We start from the raw sequence: 19,074 nt of genomic DNA on the forward strand, positions 1-19,074 counted from the left end.
ACATTGTAAATGATCACGGTACTGAATACGATAAAGTATAATGCTGCACCACCCATTCAGTTGTCACAAGGGTGGAATTGCTTAGCATGAACAGGGCTCCCCATGTTGCTGGAAAAATAGTAGCAATAGGCCAAATAGACTGATATACATGTAGTTTATCAGAGTTAGCAAGCTAGAACCGTACAACCTGGCCATTTTACTGCTCTTGCCAGCTAACTCATCTGGCATGCTATTCCGTCTACTTGGTCGTGTAAAAGGCTAGTTGAGCTGAGCGACGGGGAACTACTACAACAAACCCGAAGAGAGCACGCTCTTACCGGGGTAGACTGCACAACAGGATAGGTAGAAGCTACCTAGAGACCTACTCTCTCTGTTCGGCCTTTAGTGATGTATCCGATTTCCTACTAGACCTTTTTTCTTTCAAGCTGACCAGACTAGTCCTAACCGGTGAGTTGCAGCTCTTACAATATCATTTTATTTTTTATTTATTTATACAGGTTAGCATATCGCCATTTTGGCGCTATGCAAAGCTCCCTGTGTCATACATAACTTAATCAAAGGTAACGTAAGTACAATCAAAAGGTAGTTTGATAAAAGAAACGAAAACAGACTAGTAAAGAACAGAAAACATACTAAATAAATATGACAAATGATATAAATGATAATGAAACTGAATTTGCATATCAATGTCTAAAGGCAAAATGGAAAATTAAACAAAGAAATCATATTAACTGCTGAGTGAAGAAAGGTGGTCTTAAAGACACTGAGTGTTCTGGCACTACAACTGGTCTTAGTCAGGAGTTACTCATGAAGTGATCGTTTCCACTACCACTAGCGAGTCATACCCCCACGCCATTGTCGGCCGCCAACTGAAGAGCTGACTTGAAAAACGTTTGTATAGATGCTCACGCGCCATCGTGTGTGCACCGACCGTAACGCGCGCTCTCAGCTCAAAAAGACAGACTGTACAGTCCCCGCCACCAGAACATGGCGACTACCGCGGTGTTTTCGCAGTTTTGCAGCAGATGTAGACGGTTGTACACAGCAAAGATGGCGAAAAGGTGGAGATTACTGTTACTTATCATCTGTGGACTGGCCACACAACACACTTCAGGTACGTTTTCAAACGCTTTTGGTCTTCTTTGTTGTGCGACTTGTTCTTTAACGCACTGGACCGTGCTGTTATGTCGAACATGGCCACTTCCGGCAGCACAGAACCGTTTCTCAGTGCTGTTTGGTTTTTAACGCCAACATTTGGCAGCACATTGCTGACAACAAGGACAATATGGCGAAATACATTATACGCTGCACCGGCGTGAATTACTAGAGCAACACTGGACGTTTAGGTTCTGATTCTGACGAAAGTTCGACATAGTAAGTGGTCCTATTGATGGCATTTTTCTTCTGCGTGCCGACAGTCAAGCACGTCCATCCGGTGACTAAATACATGTGAATCACTCCTCTTTCCAAGTTGCAACTGTCTTTTCTACAATCAAAATATATCTTAGCCACAACATAAAAATTATTTCTCAATAATGTAGAGCGTGATATTTTTCTTCTATCACAGTAAGCGTTTTAAAAATTGGTAGAAAATGCATCGGTTTGGAACCATCAATAAAGTACAAGTATGTCTACACGCGCCATTTTGTCGGGCTATTTCAAGTGGTGAGCAGTTATACATTTTGTAAAATGATCTAAAATAATGTGGCGTGTTGCGTAGCGGCAGAGTGCTCGACTCTGAACCTAGAGGTCCTGGGTTCGAGTCCTGACATGCCACCGATCTTGTGCCCTTGGGAAAGGCACTTTGCACGACTTTCCTCACTTCGCTCAGGTGAAATGAGTATTGTATTGTCCCCGTGTTGGTGGCGGCATTAATATAAGTTTGAAAAACTTGAGTGTGCTGTCACCACGTCTGGTGATTACATGTTGGAAATTATTTAAAAAAATAAATAAGAAATAAAATAATGAATAATTGCATGCAGAACATTCAGGAAAAACACCCAGGTCTTCCGCTATATTTGTCCCGTTCACGCTTGCTGTTGATAATTAGAATATTAATAAGCAGATTCTACATGTATCTCATAGATAATGAATGTCATTTGATACATTAAATTGTTGTGCTGCCATACTAATGTACATGTGCATATACATAGTAAACTATCTTTATCCTATATTTTAAGGTATTGACAACAAATAAAATGATAATGAATATCCCCTTTCGAAAATATTCATACGGACCAGTGCGTGTTTTCGGAACACACTTGTTAATATTTTTAGCGACAACTAGATAAGAATGGGGCAATACATTTTGCACGTTATGACCATTTCGCCTACTTCGATTGGTTTAAGTCGTTTAATTCATGCAGAATATTTACATATGATTTTATTGTTTTCAGTTGTCACTACACAAAATTCATTCTTTTGATCAAGTTTTCGTTTCTTTACGTTTCTTACTTAAATGTATTATTTTTATTGCGATCAGTTTGCAGATAAACTGCAAAATATTATTGCTACGTAAAGGCACATATAAGGAAAGATAATAAACATATAGATACGCGTTGTTTAACCTGTGTTAAAATAATGGATTTTGTGTAGTAATGAGGTACCCCATAGATGTGTATAAACAACTTTGTTATCCTTTGACTCACTAAAAAACAGTACATTATAAAACTAACCACAGGGCAATAGATTATCAGGTATGGTATGCACTGAATGCTGATACCGACTTTATCCTTGTACTTAAGTGACTCCGTCCGCTCATGATAGATTAAGCCATGATTATCTTAGACACTGTTCAAGACAATAGCCAAGAGTTTGCTTACTTAAGAGAGACTGGTTTATACTACCATACATGTACACACAAAAGCCTGTAAGCAGCCATATTTGGCTGAATTGAGAATGAGAAGGCTTTAAAACACAAAATGCGCTTATAGTACAGCTATTTGATAAAAGTTCGTTACATTTGATAAAGACCTATTCGTTGCATATCAAGTTTACATTAAACATTACTACACGTTAAAAGTACAATAATGCAGTATAAAACCAATTGATTCAATGTTTCCTTTAAGTAAAAATTACCGAGATAATCTAAAGTTGTAATATGCAAGGATTGTAAACGTACATGATATGAAGTGGATCATTTTTCATCGTTCAATAACTTAACACAATACGGCAGAGTAGTGTTCAAGAAACGGGACGTTCTGCACCTAAACTGGCTTATGTCATGCGAATTTCTGAGGTTTCTGCCATGTACATCAACCCGGTGTGAGGGTAGCCAAGATACTTGACGTCCACATGATGATCGTTGCATGTTTTATCACCTACATGGGCTTAATGCAGAAATTATACTAGTACATCTGAAGGTAAGATGTCATTGCCTGTATTATTGATAGTGAAGAAAACTAAGCATTATAAATTAATGCACTATAAATCGTAATATTTTCTTAACTTCTATGTTGTTTACAAACTAAAACGGTTACAGAAAGCGCTGAAATTTGCAAAACTAGAAACTTTACAGTTAGTTATGTAATGTGAGTGATAATTTTTTTCAAAGGTGGCTGCTACCTGTGACAGCTTTAGGTTCTTTTTTAAATATTGTAGTGCAAAGGCTGTGGAAGACGAAATACACTTTATCTCAAATTGTTCCTTTCATAACAACGCTCGAAATGAATTGACTATTCAAACTTCTACAATTTATCCCAATTTTACTAAACTTACAGACAAAGAAAAAACTATTCTTCTTTTAACTTCCCAAATTTTTGTGTGGAAAAAGTGGGACATTACGTCTTCCATGCTCTAAAAAAGAGAAGTCAAACCCCTTAGACATAGTTTTAGACATAGCTCTAGCTCTAGACAACTACCTTTTATCATGTAGATTTTAGTTATTTCATTTACTCTGTTTCATTGTTCTCTTATGTTTGTAATTTGCAATTAGCCTCCGGGCAGTGAATTTGCAATAAACTTCTCATTATTGATATCTTCACATACAGTGTAGTTTGATTGCGCACCCTCGCTCTGAAAAATAGTTCTGGCCAATACGCATGCGCCTTAAAAATTGGCAGCCGCCATGTTGTGAACCAAGTAGTACCCGGATGTTTACCGCCATGAAGGGAATCGAGTGTTGAAGTTGAATTGCTCGTGTGGTCGAAAACAACGTTATTTTTCTTAAAATATCGATTTTTAACGCGTGTTTAAACGCTTTTGTGGTAACTTTACATGGTAGTTGAACACCCAAAAAGGCCACCTAGTAATAATGGCGACAAAAAATGCACATTTGACCCCAGCCCTACTCTTAGACTCTTCTAGAACATAATCTGAACCACGTGACCTAGAATAATGAACAGCGCCATAATCCCCATAATCCTCGTTGTCGGTCTAAGAGACCTTGTTGTGGGCAGCGTCTGCATTCTTCTACGCGTGGGCGAACTATAAGGTCTGTCACTACAGACGCCAACTTGATCTATTAGTCTAAAATCGACTCGGTTTTTAGCGCTAAAGTATCCATGAATGTAACATAATCTAAGACATGAAGTTCCGACCCGGGCCTAACATTGCCACTCCAGCCGTCAGAACGTCGGCGTTCTCTTTGATGAAAGAGTATCAATTACCACTTAATGAACCATTGAACAGCCCCCCTCCCGTGCTAGATCCTGTTCCCTCTACAATACACCTGGAATTCACGAACCAACCTCCCGATGTCGACCCAACACTCGAAGACCCGCTCTCGAGTGGCAATACGAGTGGTAAAATCCCCCCGTGAAGTTGCGAATCTTGACAATTGGAGTAAAGTGGAACAGGGAACGAAAAAATGACATCTATCATTCTAGGAACCTCTCCATTTGCAGCTGGCGTTCTTCACACGTGGCCTTGGCGTTTTATGTTATACTTTAACAGCCTGGCGAACGTAAAAGAAGTCCGGATGTGGTGAAAATTATGAAGAGGGAAGCAGACAGAGTGTCCCACTTGTGTGCTAATGCCTGTATGAGGTCCTCTGAGAAGGAATCTAGGTTATTTTTTGTAGCAATTTGAACCTCGAACACAATGTGCTAAATAATGAAGTCTGGTCTAGTTATGGTTGAACGATTTTTTTGAGTGTTCGAATATTCAATATAAGTAATCAACGATTCACGTATAAAACCTGATGGTAGTAAGATGCTATGTATGAGGCATATAAACTTCAAGCAACGTACTAATACCTCTGCATCTAACCAACAAACTCAATTGACTAGCTATAAACCTTAGCTGTAGAGAAGCCACCTTGCACTATCAACTATGACTGTTTTACCTTTACGTAAAAAAAATTTATACTCTTATACACGCTAAGTACAGGTCATGGTGATAAAGTTATGTGTACAATAACAGCGATATAAGTCTGGTATATCAACTACATCAGCAGTATGCTTGTAAATTGTATGTACGTAACAGTAAGATAGAATTTCAGTATTTTCAAACTGGATAACGGTTTATTTATTTATTTGTTTTATTTATTTAATTCGATTGCGACGATACAATACACTGGCCACCCAGGCAGCATAGCTGATTTCGGGCGCCAAACAATACAAAGATTAAACATACACAATAACATACATGTACTAACACAGTAAACTAACAAGTAAAGATTAAGCTAAAATCAATCAGTTATCAATATAAAATACAACCAAGCATAATAAAGTACTCAATCAAGATAATAATAGCAATTAATGTTTTGGAGGTCAGAGGTCAAGGGCAATTGGATATAATACAGTATGTGAGGAAATATATACATGTATAACGTAGGATTATAAAAGGTTAACTTATGTGGTACCACGGGAAGGGCCATCTAAACGTTTTGTGGTGGAAATAAATGTTTCAAATGCCTCAAATAGTTGTTTGTTTGTGTGCATGTTACAGCCTGGTAGCCCCTGTAGTAGAACAGATTCGGTTAGACGGTGTGATGTGACTTGCTCTACTGTGGAGGTTAAAATGTGACGCTGGCAGCTGTAAAGAGGACAGCGTAGTAAATAATGGGAAACAGTCTCAGAAGAGGTACCACAGGAGCACATTTTGTCTTTGATATTCATCAAGTGCAAGGTGGCATTTAGTGGGCTCCAGTCCATTCTTAGTCTTGCAGTTAAGATGTTGTAGTACCGAGTACCTAGACGTCTGTACGGCTGGTTATGTCTCGGAGTGAACAGGTAATCCTTGCACTTTCTCTTGAAGTCGTTTAGGCTGCTGGCTTCCTTCAGTGCCTGTGGAAGGCGGTTCCAGAGGGTAGAAGCATGTGGAATAAAACTGGACTGGTACACCTTCGTTCTACAGCGGGGAACATGAAGATGTGTAGTGTTGCGTAGCTGTAGACGAGTCGTTCTCCGTTCGCCTCTAGTGGAGGGGATGAGTGACTGCAGGTGCACTGGGACTAGACCATGCGTCATCTTGTACATTAACACCATGGAGTGCTGGATAACGGTTTTGATTTGCAAACTTTTCGGGTGTTGTTCCGACACCCTTCATCAGTGAATTATATTCGTTCACTTCTTTTAACATTCATTGATGAAGAGTTACGGAACAACACCCGAAATGTTTTCTTATTAAAACCTTTATTCAGTTTGAAAATGCTTAAATACTACCTTAAGTATAAGATGTATACGAGTATAAATTTTTAACGTAAAGGTAAAGCAGCCATTCTCAACTGAGGTGAAGTATGAAGCTTTTCTTCAGCTTTTAATTTTGACTGTTAGTACGTACCCTGAGTAATCTGAAACGTATTGTATGTATATGTTCAACTTCGTTTTGCTTTTGAATAGTTGTATATCTCGAATGAATGATGTTTTTATCTTTAAACGTGTTTTTTTCAGATGCTCAACTGGATGTCACGTTGGTGAACGAGTATCCAATCATCGATTTTCTGACTGGACCGACCTATTTGAAAACCGTAACGGATCACCCGCCCCAGAGAATTTCATTCGGAAGGGTAGGCAGTTTTTTTTTGCTTCATTTAGAAAAAAATACCATAGCTAATCCGTCTCAATGGCAATATTGCATAAATAGAGAGAGGACGAATATCACTTTGTTTTTGAATGTAGATTATATAGTAAAGAGAGAAATTATCTGTATAGGCTTGTACAAAACCTATTTTCTTACTTTATACACTTGAGCACTGTAGAAAAGTTCATACTCCTAATGCGACTTGACAAACCTTCGATCGAAAAACATATCTGTTCCTTTATCTCTACTATAACTGAAAAGCGAGAAGTTGAATTTATGTAATGATACCTAGTTTTATTATGGGTTCACCACAAAGTGGTGAAACCATATTGCTTTTTCTCATGATTCTCCTCCTCCTCCTTCTCCTGCCATTTCTTTAAATGGATTCAGCTTCTTCATTTTGGGGCCTAAGGACCTGAAATTTGGTATGGAAGTACAGTAGGCGAATACCCCCAGGCGTTTTTTTAATTTTTGTGATACAGGCTTTTAGAATGGTTTTATTTGAGTTTTTTGGCTGTGTTATAGCAAATGTATTACTGAGTTAGTGTGCAGTGTTACCACATTTGGGCATGAGTCATCACAATGGAATGCAGGGCATCAACCAATAGGCATGCAGCTTTCCTCTATTCTCCTTGCTGATTGGCTGTTGGAATTTAACAGGCTTAACTTGATTAACACCTGCACAGAGCCATTCCATACTGACAGTAGGTCTGTATTCAAGTGTTTTGGTAGGTATTTTAAGCTTTCCTGCTCCAGCATTGGAATGCGGGGCATGAACACTTCTTTTTTTCTTGAAAATCAACAGTTTGCATGCATTATGAAATTAAAAATCCTAACCAATAATGTAGGGAATAGCTATCCAACTGTTGTAGTCTTAGTTGTATGTTACTTCATACTATAGTTATATCAATGTAAAGCATTGTTTTCCCTTGTGTTTCTCATTCTTTCCCTGCCATGTCGTAAAATGTGGTGAAGCCATCGCTGTATTTGCTCCAAAGCAAATGTCGGCCTTTCTAGTTTTGTACATATCTTTTCATCATGTCTTGTTTTGACCAGTACTTAGCCCAGTGTGGCAAAAATGTTCAATAAAGGTCGTCATTCATTAAATGCAAGCCTTTAGAAACGTTCACAAAAAGGAATGGACTTGTGCCTTATGATGATAAAGAAGCTAGACCGTGTTATACAGATCTATGTACTGTCTGCGATACTTGATGTGCTTCTAGATATGGGACTAGGTAGGTAGGTAGGTTGATATTTTAATATCTAGAAAAGATAACTCTGATTTATTGTTTTTCCTTTACTTTGATGCAGTAATACATTTCATATCTTTTACATGTCAGGTTTACTGAATCAAATTTGTACAATGATTGAAAACTTTTATTTTTCAGTGACAAAAGGATGTTGTTACCGTAATAGTTGGTAGTAAATATAGCACAATATTGGTATCATTTCTTGTTGATGATGTAAAAATTTGAAAATGTAGGAACTTTGTTTTTGGTCCATTTTGTTTATTTTTCGCCCTATCGGATTAGATTTGGACTATGCGGAGGATGTCCAATAAAATGTACTAGCTCTGGCCTAAGGCAGATAACAACTTTTCAACAGTTCGAAGCAGCCCTGAGACACGTCTTGTGAAACTTTCCTTTGGACATTCCTTTGTTTTAACCCATCGGATTTTATTTGACTTTTGTCCACCTTTTGTTGCTTGACTAAATGTAATCGTGTCTTGTCTTGTGTAAATATATGCTGGGCCCCGTTGGAAAGCAGCTTCTACAAGCTGAATGGGATACCCAGCCGTTTTATGATGAAATGAATAATACAAATTAGCATGAAAGCTCATTGGAGTTGGTAAATTACATTATGAAAAACTTAAACTGTTCTCCAACTCATATACATCAGGGCACTTCAACCTTCGCTCAACCGGGACGGGGGGCGATATCGAGTTCAAACAACCTTTATACCTTTGCTGACGTCACACATGGGAAAATCACGTGTCTACAGTCTATTTGGGTCAGATAGCTGAGGAAGAGATGAGAGAAAATTTATGAGTTGGAGAACAGTTTAAATTTTTTTTCATAATAATATAAATTGTGCCACCTCTTTAGGAGACGAACATCGGGCTGGATTACGAACGGTTTAACGACGACCTCTGGGCCACTCGTGAGTTCATCTTCCCGCAGCTGTACTGGCCCGGGTCCATGTTCACACTGGTCAGGATCGCCCAGGACTTCAGGATCGGGTCTTTCTTCACCGAGCTCCAGTTGGACGACGGAGGAACGTTTCGAATACTAACCGTCAAGATGTCCAAATATGGTAAGTCAAATTCTTTTCAGTTGAAGAACAGTTTATTTTTCTAAGCTATTCCAGGGCAGCAAAATTCACGATTTTCCCATCCCAGGATGCATTGCGAATCCTGGGGTCTAAACCTCATACCCGTCGTAATTCAATTAACGTTGAGCATAAAATGCCCTAACACCTCAAAACGTAACACAAGCTGTTAAACGTCAACAGGATCATTCCGATGCCTTCCTGTCCTATGCAAATGAGGTTTAGACCCCGGGATTCGCAATGCATCCTGGGTATGGGAACCTCGTGAATTGGATTTTTAATTTTCTGGTCATTCTTTTAGAACATTGTACGTTGACTCAATCCTATCCCATAGTATGCTGGTATCTGTGATGAGGCAACAATACGATGTCACTGGAGGAAAACGTTTGCTTTTTTTGTATCGGGCTAGTTCTGGCTATCTATGGGCAATGTCTCAAAAATAAAGAGACGCTTCACATAGCTTGTTTTAGATGCTATTTGAAACACTTCATGTATCATATTGTACGAAATGATAAGGAAATGTTCTAGGAAATGGCATTTAATGTCAATATCAGACGGCTTCCATTGTCCAGAGTCCTTTTTTCGTTTGTATTTCCTCCCCGAAATTGCATTGGGTGCCTTTGATTGATAACCTTTGGATTTTTCCACGGTACTTACATGTACTTACTGTCAGTTAAACCCATAAGACTATGACTTTGGGGCACTGATGGAGAAGGGCCACTTTGTAGATTTGAAATAATTTTCTTTTCCTAAACAAATTTTGCTCAGAAAAGCCTAGTGTTCTGGTAAGAAGGACATAAGAATGTATATTTTTCAAATCTGCCCAAAACGTTTGACCTTTGGCATGACTTTCTATCAACCCCGAGATAGGTCCTGGTTGAATGGACTGTCCCACTTGGACAGGGGGTGAAATCCTGGTATCATTTCAATATTTGGGCTGTAGCTCATTTAAACGCAGCAGTCAAGCTTCCACTATTTGTACCAAAAGAAACCTGACAAATCCAGCTTTGCAGAGGGGGTAAAGACTTGAGGTTTGATATAAAGGTAAATGTGTTTTAAAGTGCTTGTTTCTAGTGGTTTCACCATATAATCCCAATGGGCCCTCCCCTTTTCTCTAGCCCCCATCAAACCCATCACGATGTGTCAGAGGGCGAACGTGGGAGAAAACGTCACGATCCAGATGCTGTCCCAGGAGCCTGTTGACCGGGGGGTGTACTGGAGGAGGAACGAGGACCTGATGTTGGGGAGAAGCACCTTGAACCTGACCCTGAACCAGGTCACGACCGATTCCTGCGGGGTGTACGAATGTTACCGGACCAACACCGAGAGGAACCTAGCCCTACAGGGCATCACCAGGCTGGTCGTCAGAGGTGGGATATCTCTTAATTTAAAAAAAAAAAATGAAAGACCTTTATTGTACATTTTTGCTCAATTGCGAACTAAGTACAGGTTACGGCAAATAGCGATGGTAGACTAAAATATAGTAAAAACTACATTTATACAGGTTCAGCTTTTTCTCGCTTCTTAAGACAGTTGTAAATATAAGGACAGATGTAGTTATCGAGGGTAGTACGAGGGTTATCGAGTTTCATGAGGAATGTGAATTGAAGTTTTCTTTTCTGAAATTCTAAAACTAGGGAAATAATCGTGTATACAATTGAAGAGAATCTTTCTCTCATTATCATATAAAGTACAGTCATTTTATAGCACAATAAAATGACTCTCGTCTTCAATACTAAGGTCTCATTCACACTAGGATAAAATTGTCCGGATCCGGATCGATCCGGCTCGAAGCTGACTCGAAGCCGGATCAAAGCGATTCGGATCGATCGGGATAATTTTATCCTGGTGGGAAAGGGGCCTAAATTGCAGCGTGTGTATGGCTGCGTACCTAAACGTAACATCAGACACCTGTACATGAACAATTTGATTTGTTCCAACGCAAGAGATTGTTCTTGCCTAACGCTTTCGACCAGTCACTCTGGTCTTCTTCAAAAGAATAATCCAGTGAGACTTGTCACAATGCTTCACTTGACCGCGACGGGGGCCGACATCGTTTACAGATACCACGTGACAAGTCTCACTGGGTCAGTCTATTGAAGAAGACCAAAGTGACTGGTCGAAATGTCCAGGTTAGAAAAATCCATTGTGTTGGAAAAAAAGTCTAACTCTAAATGTGTTTTTATATCTTATAGGGCTAACTGTTCTTGAACACCAATGCCCGAGTTCTACCAGTTCAGAAGTATCTTAACATGTGCATAGAATTTCCAGGACATTCCGTCTCACTGGACAAAGTGAAAATTCTGGACTCAGAACCGGATTTCTTTGCGAGAGGATTGATGGAGGTGGTGTACATTCGGGCCAACCGTCCAACACTGAACAGAGACGGGGGGCGACACAGGTTATCTGACACGTACGACCCTTTGCTGCAATCAGGTGTTTCCGACGTTACGTCCCGGAAGCTGCAGTAGAAAGGTCCATCCCGTGAACAAGGCTGACGGAGTCGGTCGAAAATTTGGACAAGTCCCAATTTACTCAGTGTTGGATAGAACGGTTAGCCCTTTTGGTCATAGTGTTTTTATATCGTCTCACACAGCCTGTCCGGATGGAAAGTGGGGACCTGACTGCGGCCAGGACTGTTCCAGGTGCTACAATGGCGGCATTTGTGACCCAGAAGACGGAGAGTGCATCTGTGCCATAGGCTTCTCGGGCTCGACGTGCGAAACACGTAAGTCTCTTTTATCCCTGACTTAAGCTTGCCGTTCCGGTTTATAACTTGGGTCGACTTCCTTATCCAGACTGCTTCTTTATTTCAATCCATCGGATTCTCCGATTCAGCTTTTTTATATTCCAACATGTAATCGCAAGACGTGGTGACGGCTAACTGAACTTTTTTTACAATTGTATTAATACCGACACCAATACAGAGGACAATACAATACTTATTGAGCAAAGTGAGGAAAGTCGTGTAAAGTGCCTTTCCCAAGGGCACAAGATCGGTGGCATGTCAGGACTCGAACCCGGGACCTCTTGGTTTCGAGTCGAGCACTCTGCCGCTACGTCGCACGACCCCACAATTCAGCTATTGCCTTCTCTATCAATGGCATTGGCCACCTCCAAGCTGCAGTCTATCACACAGTGCAAAACAGATAAAACAAAGAAACATTTCTTTTTCCAGCATGTGGGGCCAGAAAGTTCGGGCAGTCGTGCCAACACCAGTGCAACCGACCAGAGTTCAACATTGACGGCGACGACGCATGCAGGTCTTACGTCTTCTGCTTACCGGACCCGTATGGGTGCAGCTGTAATACAGGCTTCAAGGGGCTCGACTGTACAGAAGGTTAGTCTTTCAAGTTTCAAGTTTATTCATTTTACCAGGGCATACCTCAGACCCATTGATCTGATTTTCAGGAATCCCTGGGCACATACATTCATAAAAGTTACAAACTGAACACAACAACATATACATGTACAACTCAGTCACAGTATAGGCAAAGTATTTACAGTCTGTTTTTAAATGCTGACGTTGATGTCAGTTTCTGTTGATCAGCAGCGAGACAGTTCCACAGGACAGGCCCTCGGTACTGCAGGCTGCCCTTGAAGGATTCCACGTGTGCTTTAGGAGTGTCCAGCATGTGATGGTCGAATCTGTAGAGCTGTCTCGTAGCAGTGCGAGTACGAACTCTGAGCACTGGGGGTGACAGCCATTTGAATATATGTGTCATATAGGCAGGTGCTTTGTGGCGAACTGCCTTGTGTACAGTTACTAATGTGTGTACAGTTACTAAGTCTATAGAGCTCAGGGGACAGGACATTACATGAAACATATAAATATTTCAGAAGTACGCTGTAGAGAATTACCTACTTGGGTTTTAGACCAAGAAAAACACACCTTAACAAGGTATTCTGACCCCTAAATTGTCGGATAATGTAATATGCAACGGACAAAATCTTAATGCAATGTTGACCAAACATCTAACCATGCAGACGTGTTATAATCTGTTTGGTTCTTGCACTCAAGTGACTATGGCGTATCGGCCGCCATGTCGGATGATTAAACTCGGAATAAGTTATAAGTTAGGTTTGACAATTGCGGCTAAAATGTGTTACTAGATATGCATGTGCCAGTGAGGGGAAAGCAATAAATACGTAAGCATTGGGACAGCAATTCCCCACGTTAGCGAAGTATAAACGTTTCAGAATTTCATGGATATGTCGTTTTCTGTTCCTGGAAAAAACGTTCTTAACCTTATTTTGTTATCACTTTGTTTCGTGCAGCGTGCAAAAATGGCACATATGGCGCAGGGTGCACCGAGACGTGTCACTGCCTGAACGGTGTGTCCTGCAACCGCTTCACTGGAGCTTGTCCGGATCAATGCGCGGAGGGTTGGACAAAGGGCCCGTACTGTCAACATGGTTAGTTTGGCTACTGAATCAGTTAATTGTGCATTGTTATATTAGGCCACAGCAAGTAATTTCAGTGAATGACATCAGGCGGGCATTAAATTTCTCCGGAGTTTGGAAAAAACAAGAAAGTTTGTAGAAAATATGTAGAAATTATAAGTTATAGAATTTGGGGGGCCCGCCTTGTTTTTTTTTTTTGTCCAATCGCATTAGATTTGGCGTCTGCGGAGGATGTCATCCATAAATTTACTTGTTGTGGCCCTATACCTTCTTTTTTTGTTTTGCACACTACTATAATCTTTACCGAGTCGAAGTTAGTCATCTTGGGGTGCATAACTATGGAAATCCCCATAGGGCCGGAAAACTTCCCATAATTCCTAGTAAAGATCACGGATATGACGTGTGGCCAACTTGTTGTAACATTTCCAACAAGTTCTATCGACAAACTGGTCAACTATGATGTTTTGAATAATTATTATTTATCTAGTATAAAGCGCATGCCAAAATTGCATTTTTGTTGGAATTCGAGAAAATGACGTACCTTCTATTGTTCTACCTTCTACCGAAGTTTCTCCTACTCGCACGGTCGCATTACGTATATCCGCTTCTTACGTCATATCCGTGATCTTTGCTAGGCATTATGGGAAGTGTGAGATTAGTCCATGGCAAAAACGTTTTATTTCTCCAAATTTCAGAGTGTGATCCCGGTAAGTTTGGTGTCGACTGTAAGAAGACGTGTCACTGTCTCCATGACGTGCCCTGCGACCGGTTCAATGGAAGCTGCCCAGGCGCATGCGCACCGGGATGGACCGGACCAGCCTGTCAGGGTGAGAGATTTTTTGTATCGCAAAACGTGTAGATGTCGTGAAACCATCCTAAAGGTTGACTGTCGGAAATGGATGTAGGCAGTATCATTCTGGAGGACATCATAAACTCCTCATTTTCTATTCTTTACATTCTGTTATTTTCTTTGGAATTGATATTTTGGTATTCTAAGACTGTTTTCTAATTATAGCGTATATTTGCTCATTCTGCAGCTGCTTTGTACGATTTTACTTCGGTGAGTGCCAAAGATTTCCGGCCCTCCCGTGCATGTCAACTTAACTTTAAATTTTCTAAATTTCCTTTTATTTTGTGAGTGCAAAACAATAAACAAAGAAACCCAAACAATTTACAGTGAGGTCGAAAACTTTTTTTTTGAAACGGACGATAATTCATGTCATCCATATCAATAGTCCAACATAGCCTTAACATATGAGCGAAAACCAAGCAGATGCCATGATGAAAACACTGACCTGTTTTCTCCCTCCTCAGTGCGGGACTACTGCGTATCCAACCCGTGTGAAAACGGCGGGACCTGTGTGAACCACGATGACGGCTACACCTGCAACTGTACAACATGGCACCTGGGGAGGCATTGTGAGATCTTACGAGGTAAAAAATTCATTACAAGTTTTTATTATTTTTTGTTATAGAAATTATTACCTGTACGCGGCGACGTTACATGTGTGAACACAGCTCATCCTTTTCCAAAGAACACACAGAAAATGAAATGTAGTGCAAAAACATAACAGGCCCTCACAAAGATAGATACTATAATAGATATTAAATAGAAAGATAGATAGATAGATATATAGATAGATAGATAGATAGATAGATAGATAGATAGATAGATGGATAGATAAAGAGAGAAAGATATGAATATACATTGATAGATCGATACAGAATGAGATAAAATGATAGATGGATAGAAAGATTGATAGATAAATAAAGGGAGAGAGATAGAAATATAGATAGTTATATATATAAATAGAGAGAGTCAGAAACAAAATGATACTCGTACAAACCAAAAACACTACTTAAATCAAATCCTTTGTGAAAAGTAGTAAATATAAAACTATGTAAGAACAAACAGGTCACTGTATATGTGTTCACCCATATATTTATTTTGTTTTCAATAAGCATGTGATGTGCGTTTTGGAGGTATTCATAATAGATAACTATCGTATATATATTCATAGATGTTAAAATGTTACTGTATGTGGTGATCAACAGATGCCTGTAACCCCAACCCCTGCCGAAACGGAGGAGCCTGTCAGATTTTACAAGAGGAAGGGTCTACGGCCGCGGAGAACGATGACGAGCACAGATGTCACTGCGTCACGGGGTATTACGGCTTGTACTGCGAACGAGGTAAGAGGAGTGCCCAGTGTATCCAGAACCGTGCTTTATCCAGAATGATGCTTTATCCAGAACGATGCTTTATCCAGAACGATGCTTTATGACATGGTTCTGGATAGTCCATGGGTATATAAAACCATACCCGTGGCAACGTTAAATCCTTGAATACACGAAAGCATATTAACCATTCAGGCATAGAACTGGATAGGCACTTTACAACTAGAGAAGTAACATTTGGAAAGCAAATGCATCATGTTTACCTTCGGATATGGTCTGCTCTGTTAATTCTTACTCAAACACATTCGTACATGTACTACTAATATATGGCGACAGGAGCAGGGCAGACAATGAAATTGAAACATTAACTAGAAAGGCCGACATTTGCTTGAGAGCAAATGCAGCGATGGCTTCACCACATCCCCCATACCGAAATGGATCGATCCCACGATGGCTGCCAATAGTCTACACCCCCATGCAGCAATGGAACCTTCCAATGTCGGAAAAAGCCAAAAAGCCCCATTTACGTAAATTTAAAGTGGTGTATGTCAAAATTGTGAATGACATTCTTTGGACATGTGACCAAGGTATCCCCATACCGAATTTCAGGTCATTCGGATTTAATATTAAGGCACAGGAGCCAAAAATGTACGTTTTTGGTCCAAAAATAGCCAAAAAGCCCTATTTTTCACAATTTTGAAGTGGTGTATGTGAAAGCTTGAATGAAGTTTTGTAGACATGTGTCCAAGGTATCCCCATACCAAATTTCAGGTCATTTGGTTTTAGTGCCAGGGCCCCAGATCTTAAAATGTACAAAAATGTATATTTTTTGCCTGAAAATGGACAAAAAAAAACAAATAAAACAATTTTTACAAAAAAATGAAAAAAACGCGTCGGGGTACTTGCCCACTCTACCTTCATGCCAAATTTCGTGTTATTTGGCCCAAAAACGGCAGAGATGAATCCATTTAAAGAAATGGCAGGAGGAGAAGGAGGAGGAGGAGAAACATGAGGGAACGCAATATGTCTTCACCACTTTGTGGTGAAGCCATAATTAAATACAAGTAACCCAACACCAGTCACCATGGTGACCGACGTCAACAAATTATGTCATTGGTCAGGTCAGAGGTCACTGGAGAAGAAGAGGAAGAAACTGAGCAAAAACAATATGTTTTCTTCGGTAAACATATAACCCCTGTCACACATTCAGGATCTTCCAACTACGAGTTTGGTCCCGACCACTTGACATTTAAACGTTGTTTTTTTCTGTCCCGCAGTGGATCACTGTGAGCCGGACAACCCTTGTCTTCATGGCGGAGCTTGCACCACTGACTGGCAGTCGTACGTCTGTCACTGTCCGGCCGGATTCGCCGGAGTCAACTGCGCAGGTAATAACGTTACGTGCCATATCAACCTCAAAATTTTGGTGCCTCATGTCTTTGATTTATAGATGTAAGTTGGTTTTTCGTTGGTGCAATCGTTTCAGTAAAATTTACAGAAAATTTTATGATATGTTAATAATATTAGAAACCATATGTAACTTGACATAAAATCCTTAAAATTCTATTGTTGAAACGAAAATTACTAAATGTAGAAAAAAATTGACCTGTCAGAAACCCGTTGCCATGGCATTTCTTAGAATTTCATTCTAATGATACCAAATTGTTGCCAGCAATATTTCACGAAAAGTCACCAAGTTTGGTGGTTCTAGCGCTAGCCGTTCAGACGCTATGTGACATCACATTTGGCACTTTTAGCCCCTCCCGGTCTAGATAGGGTCAAATAACCGGGAATATTCTTCTTTGAAGACAGAAGTTCCGATTTTCACTGCGTTCATTTTGTTTTGCTTTTTACTAGAGAAATTCTTCTAACAGTGACACAATTTTTTAAGGAAAGGATACTGACCTCCAAATTTTCGATGGCTATCAGTCCATCTTGTTCACGGAGTGGCCTAGTCTCGCGAGAGTACGAGACTAGGCCCGAGACTTGCATCGTGAACAAGATGGAATGATAGGTCAGTATCCTTTCCTTCAAAAATTGTGTCACTGTTAGAAGAATTTCTTTAGTAACTTTATCGATACATGACAAATGAATCTCTTCAACGAGTTTTGCTTTTTCTTTTCAAAGATGAGGATCCAAAGGAACAGAGAGGATTTCTCCTGTCGACCTTGGGGCCTCTCTTGGCCGGAGCCGCTGCCACAGCTGTGGTGGTTGTCGGAGGGACGACGGGAGTTTGTTACTTCCTGAAGAAGAAAAACGTCATCACTCCGAAGGCCACCAGTGCCCCTGCCCCGAGACCACTCAGACAAAGTCTGAGATTAAAAATGAACGCCAGAATGAACAGGCTGGAATATGATTACGAGTACTCATGAAAACCGCCAGGTGGCGCTCGTGCCGTGTTTTTGGATTGTATTATTTATTGTACAGATTGAAGACGAAGTGTTGACTACTATTACTTATGTCTTTCTTACTATTTGTTACCGTGTAAAATATTTTTAGGTAAGTGTAATTCACTGATTTACTATAGTAAAACGTTGAATTTCATACCGATTAATGACCAATCACTCAACGTGATCTCGCGAGAGTTACGGTAAAAAACTGGTCTGTAACCGTAACTCTCGCGAGATCACGTCGTGAGTGATTGGTCATTAATTATCATGATGAAGGCGACACTGGTAGCTGAAAATTTGATCTCTCTGTAAATTGTGTGTTGGAATAAAGTTTAACGTTTTACTATGATTACTATATACCAACACAGATGGACTTTCATGGTTACTGATTTACTGTTTAGATTATTCTGTGGGTGAGTATCAAGAAAACTGAAACAGCCAACCAACACTGTAAATATGACTTGGGGTCATCATAGCTTACACTAAGGTTATACATATAACCCCATATTCACACATTCCCTAACTTGCCAGGAATAAGGTGTATCTTTTGAAGTTTCAGATGCTTCGTGGACAATTAGGAGATAAATGTTAGCATATTCACTGTGGTATTTGTGAATTATTATCTACTTTTAACATGATAACATGCAAAAGACGAGTCTTTGTGAACTGTCACGCTAAGACTATTTTCAGTTCAAGCTGTACCGTTTTGTATATATTCATAATGTACATTGTTTTTTTACTTCTAGGACGGAAGTACTGTATTGGGCGGCGCTGGTTGGGGGGTGTATGTTTGGTTTGGCTGGAGAGTTTG

At 40.0% G+C, this 19,074-nt stretch overlaps 1 protein-coding gene across 1 annotated transcript; it reads left to right on the forward strand.

Moving 5' to 3' along the window:
- Positions 1 to 950: 950 nt before the first annotated feature.
- Positions 951 to 18,245, forward strand: LOC109482325 (multiple epidermal growth factor-like domains protein 6). Its single transcript, XM_019785007.1, has 12 exons — positions 951 to 1,114; positions 6,834 to 6,949; positions 9,069 to 9,276; positions 10,410 to 10,661; positions 11,888 to 12,019; positions 12,470 to 12,631; positions 13,570 to 13,707; positions 14,391 to 14,522; positions 15,010 to 15,129; positions 15,751 to 15,888; positions 17,151 to 17,261; positions 18,001 to 18,245. Exons 1-12 carry the CDS (start codon positions 988 to 990, stop codon positions 18,243 to 18,245), a joined length of 1,881 nt encoding a protein of 626 aa, XP_019640566.1. The 5' UTR covers positions 951 to 987.
- The last annotated feature ends 829 nt before the right edge of the window (positions 18,246 to 19,074 follow it).

This window comes from Branchiostoma belcheri, unplaced genomic scaffold (assembly GCF_001625305.1).
Source record: "Branchiostoma belcheri isolate BF01 breed outbred unplaced genomic scaffold, Haploidv18h27 scaffold6, whole genome shotgun sequence".
Taxonomy (NCBI): domain Eukaryota; kingdom Metazoa; phylum Chordata; class Leptocardii; order Amphioxiformes; family Branchiostomatidae; genus Branchiostoma; species Branchiostoma belcheri.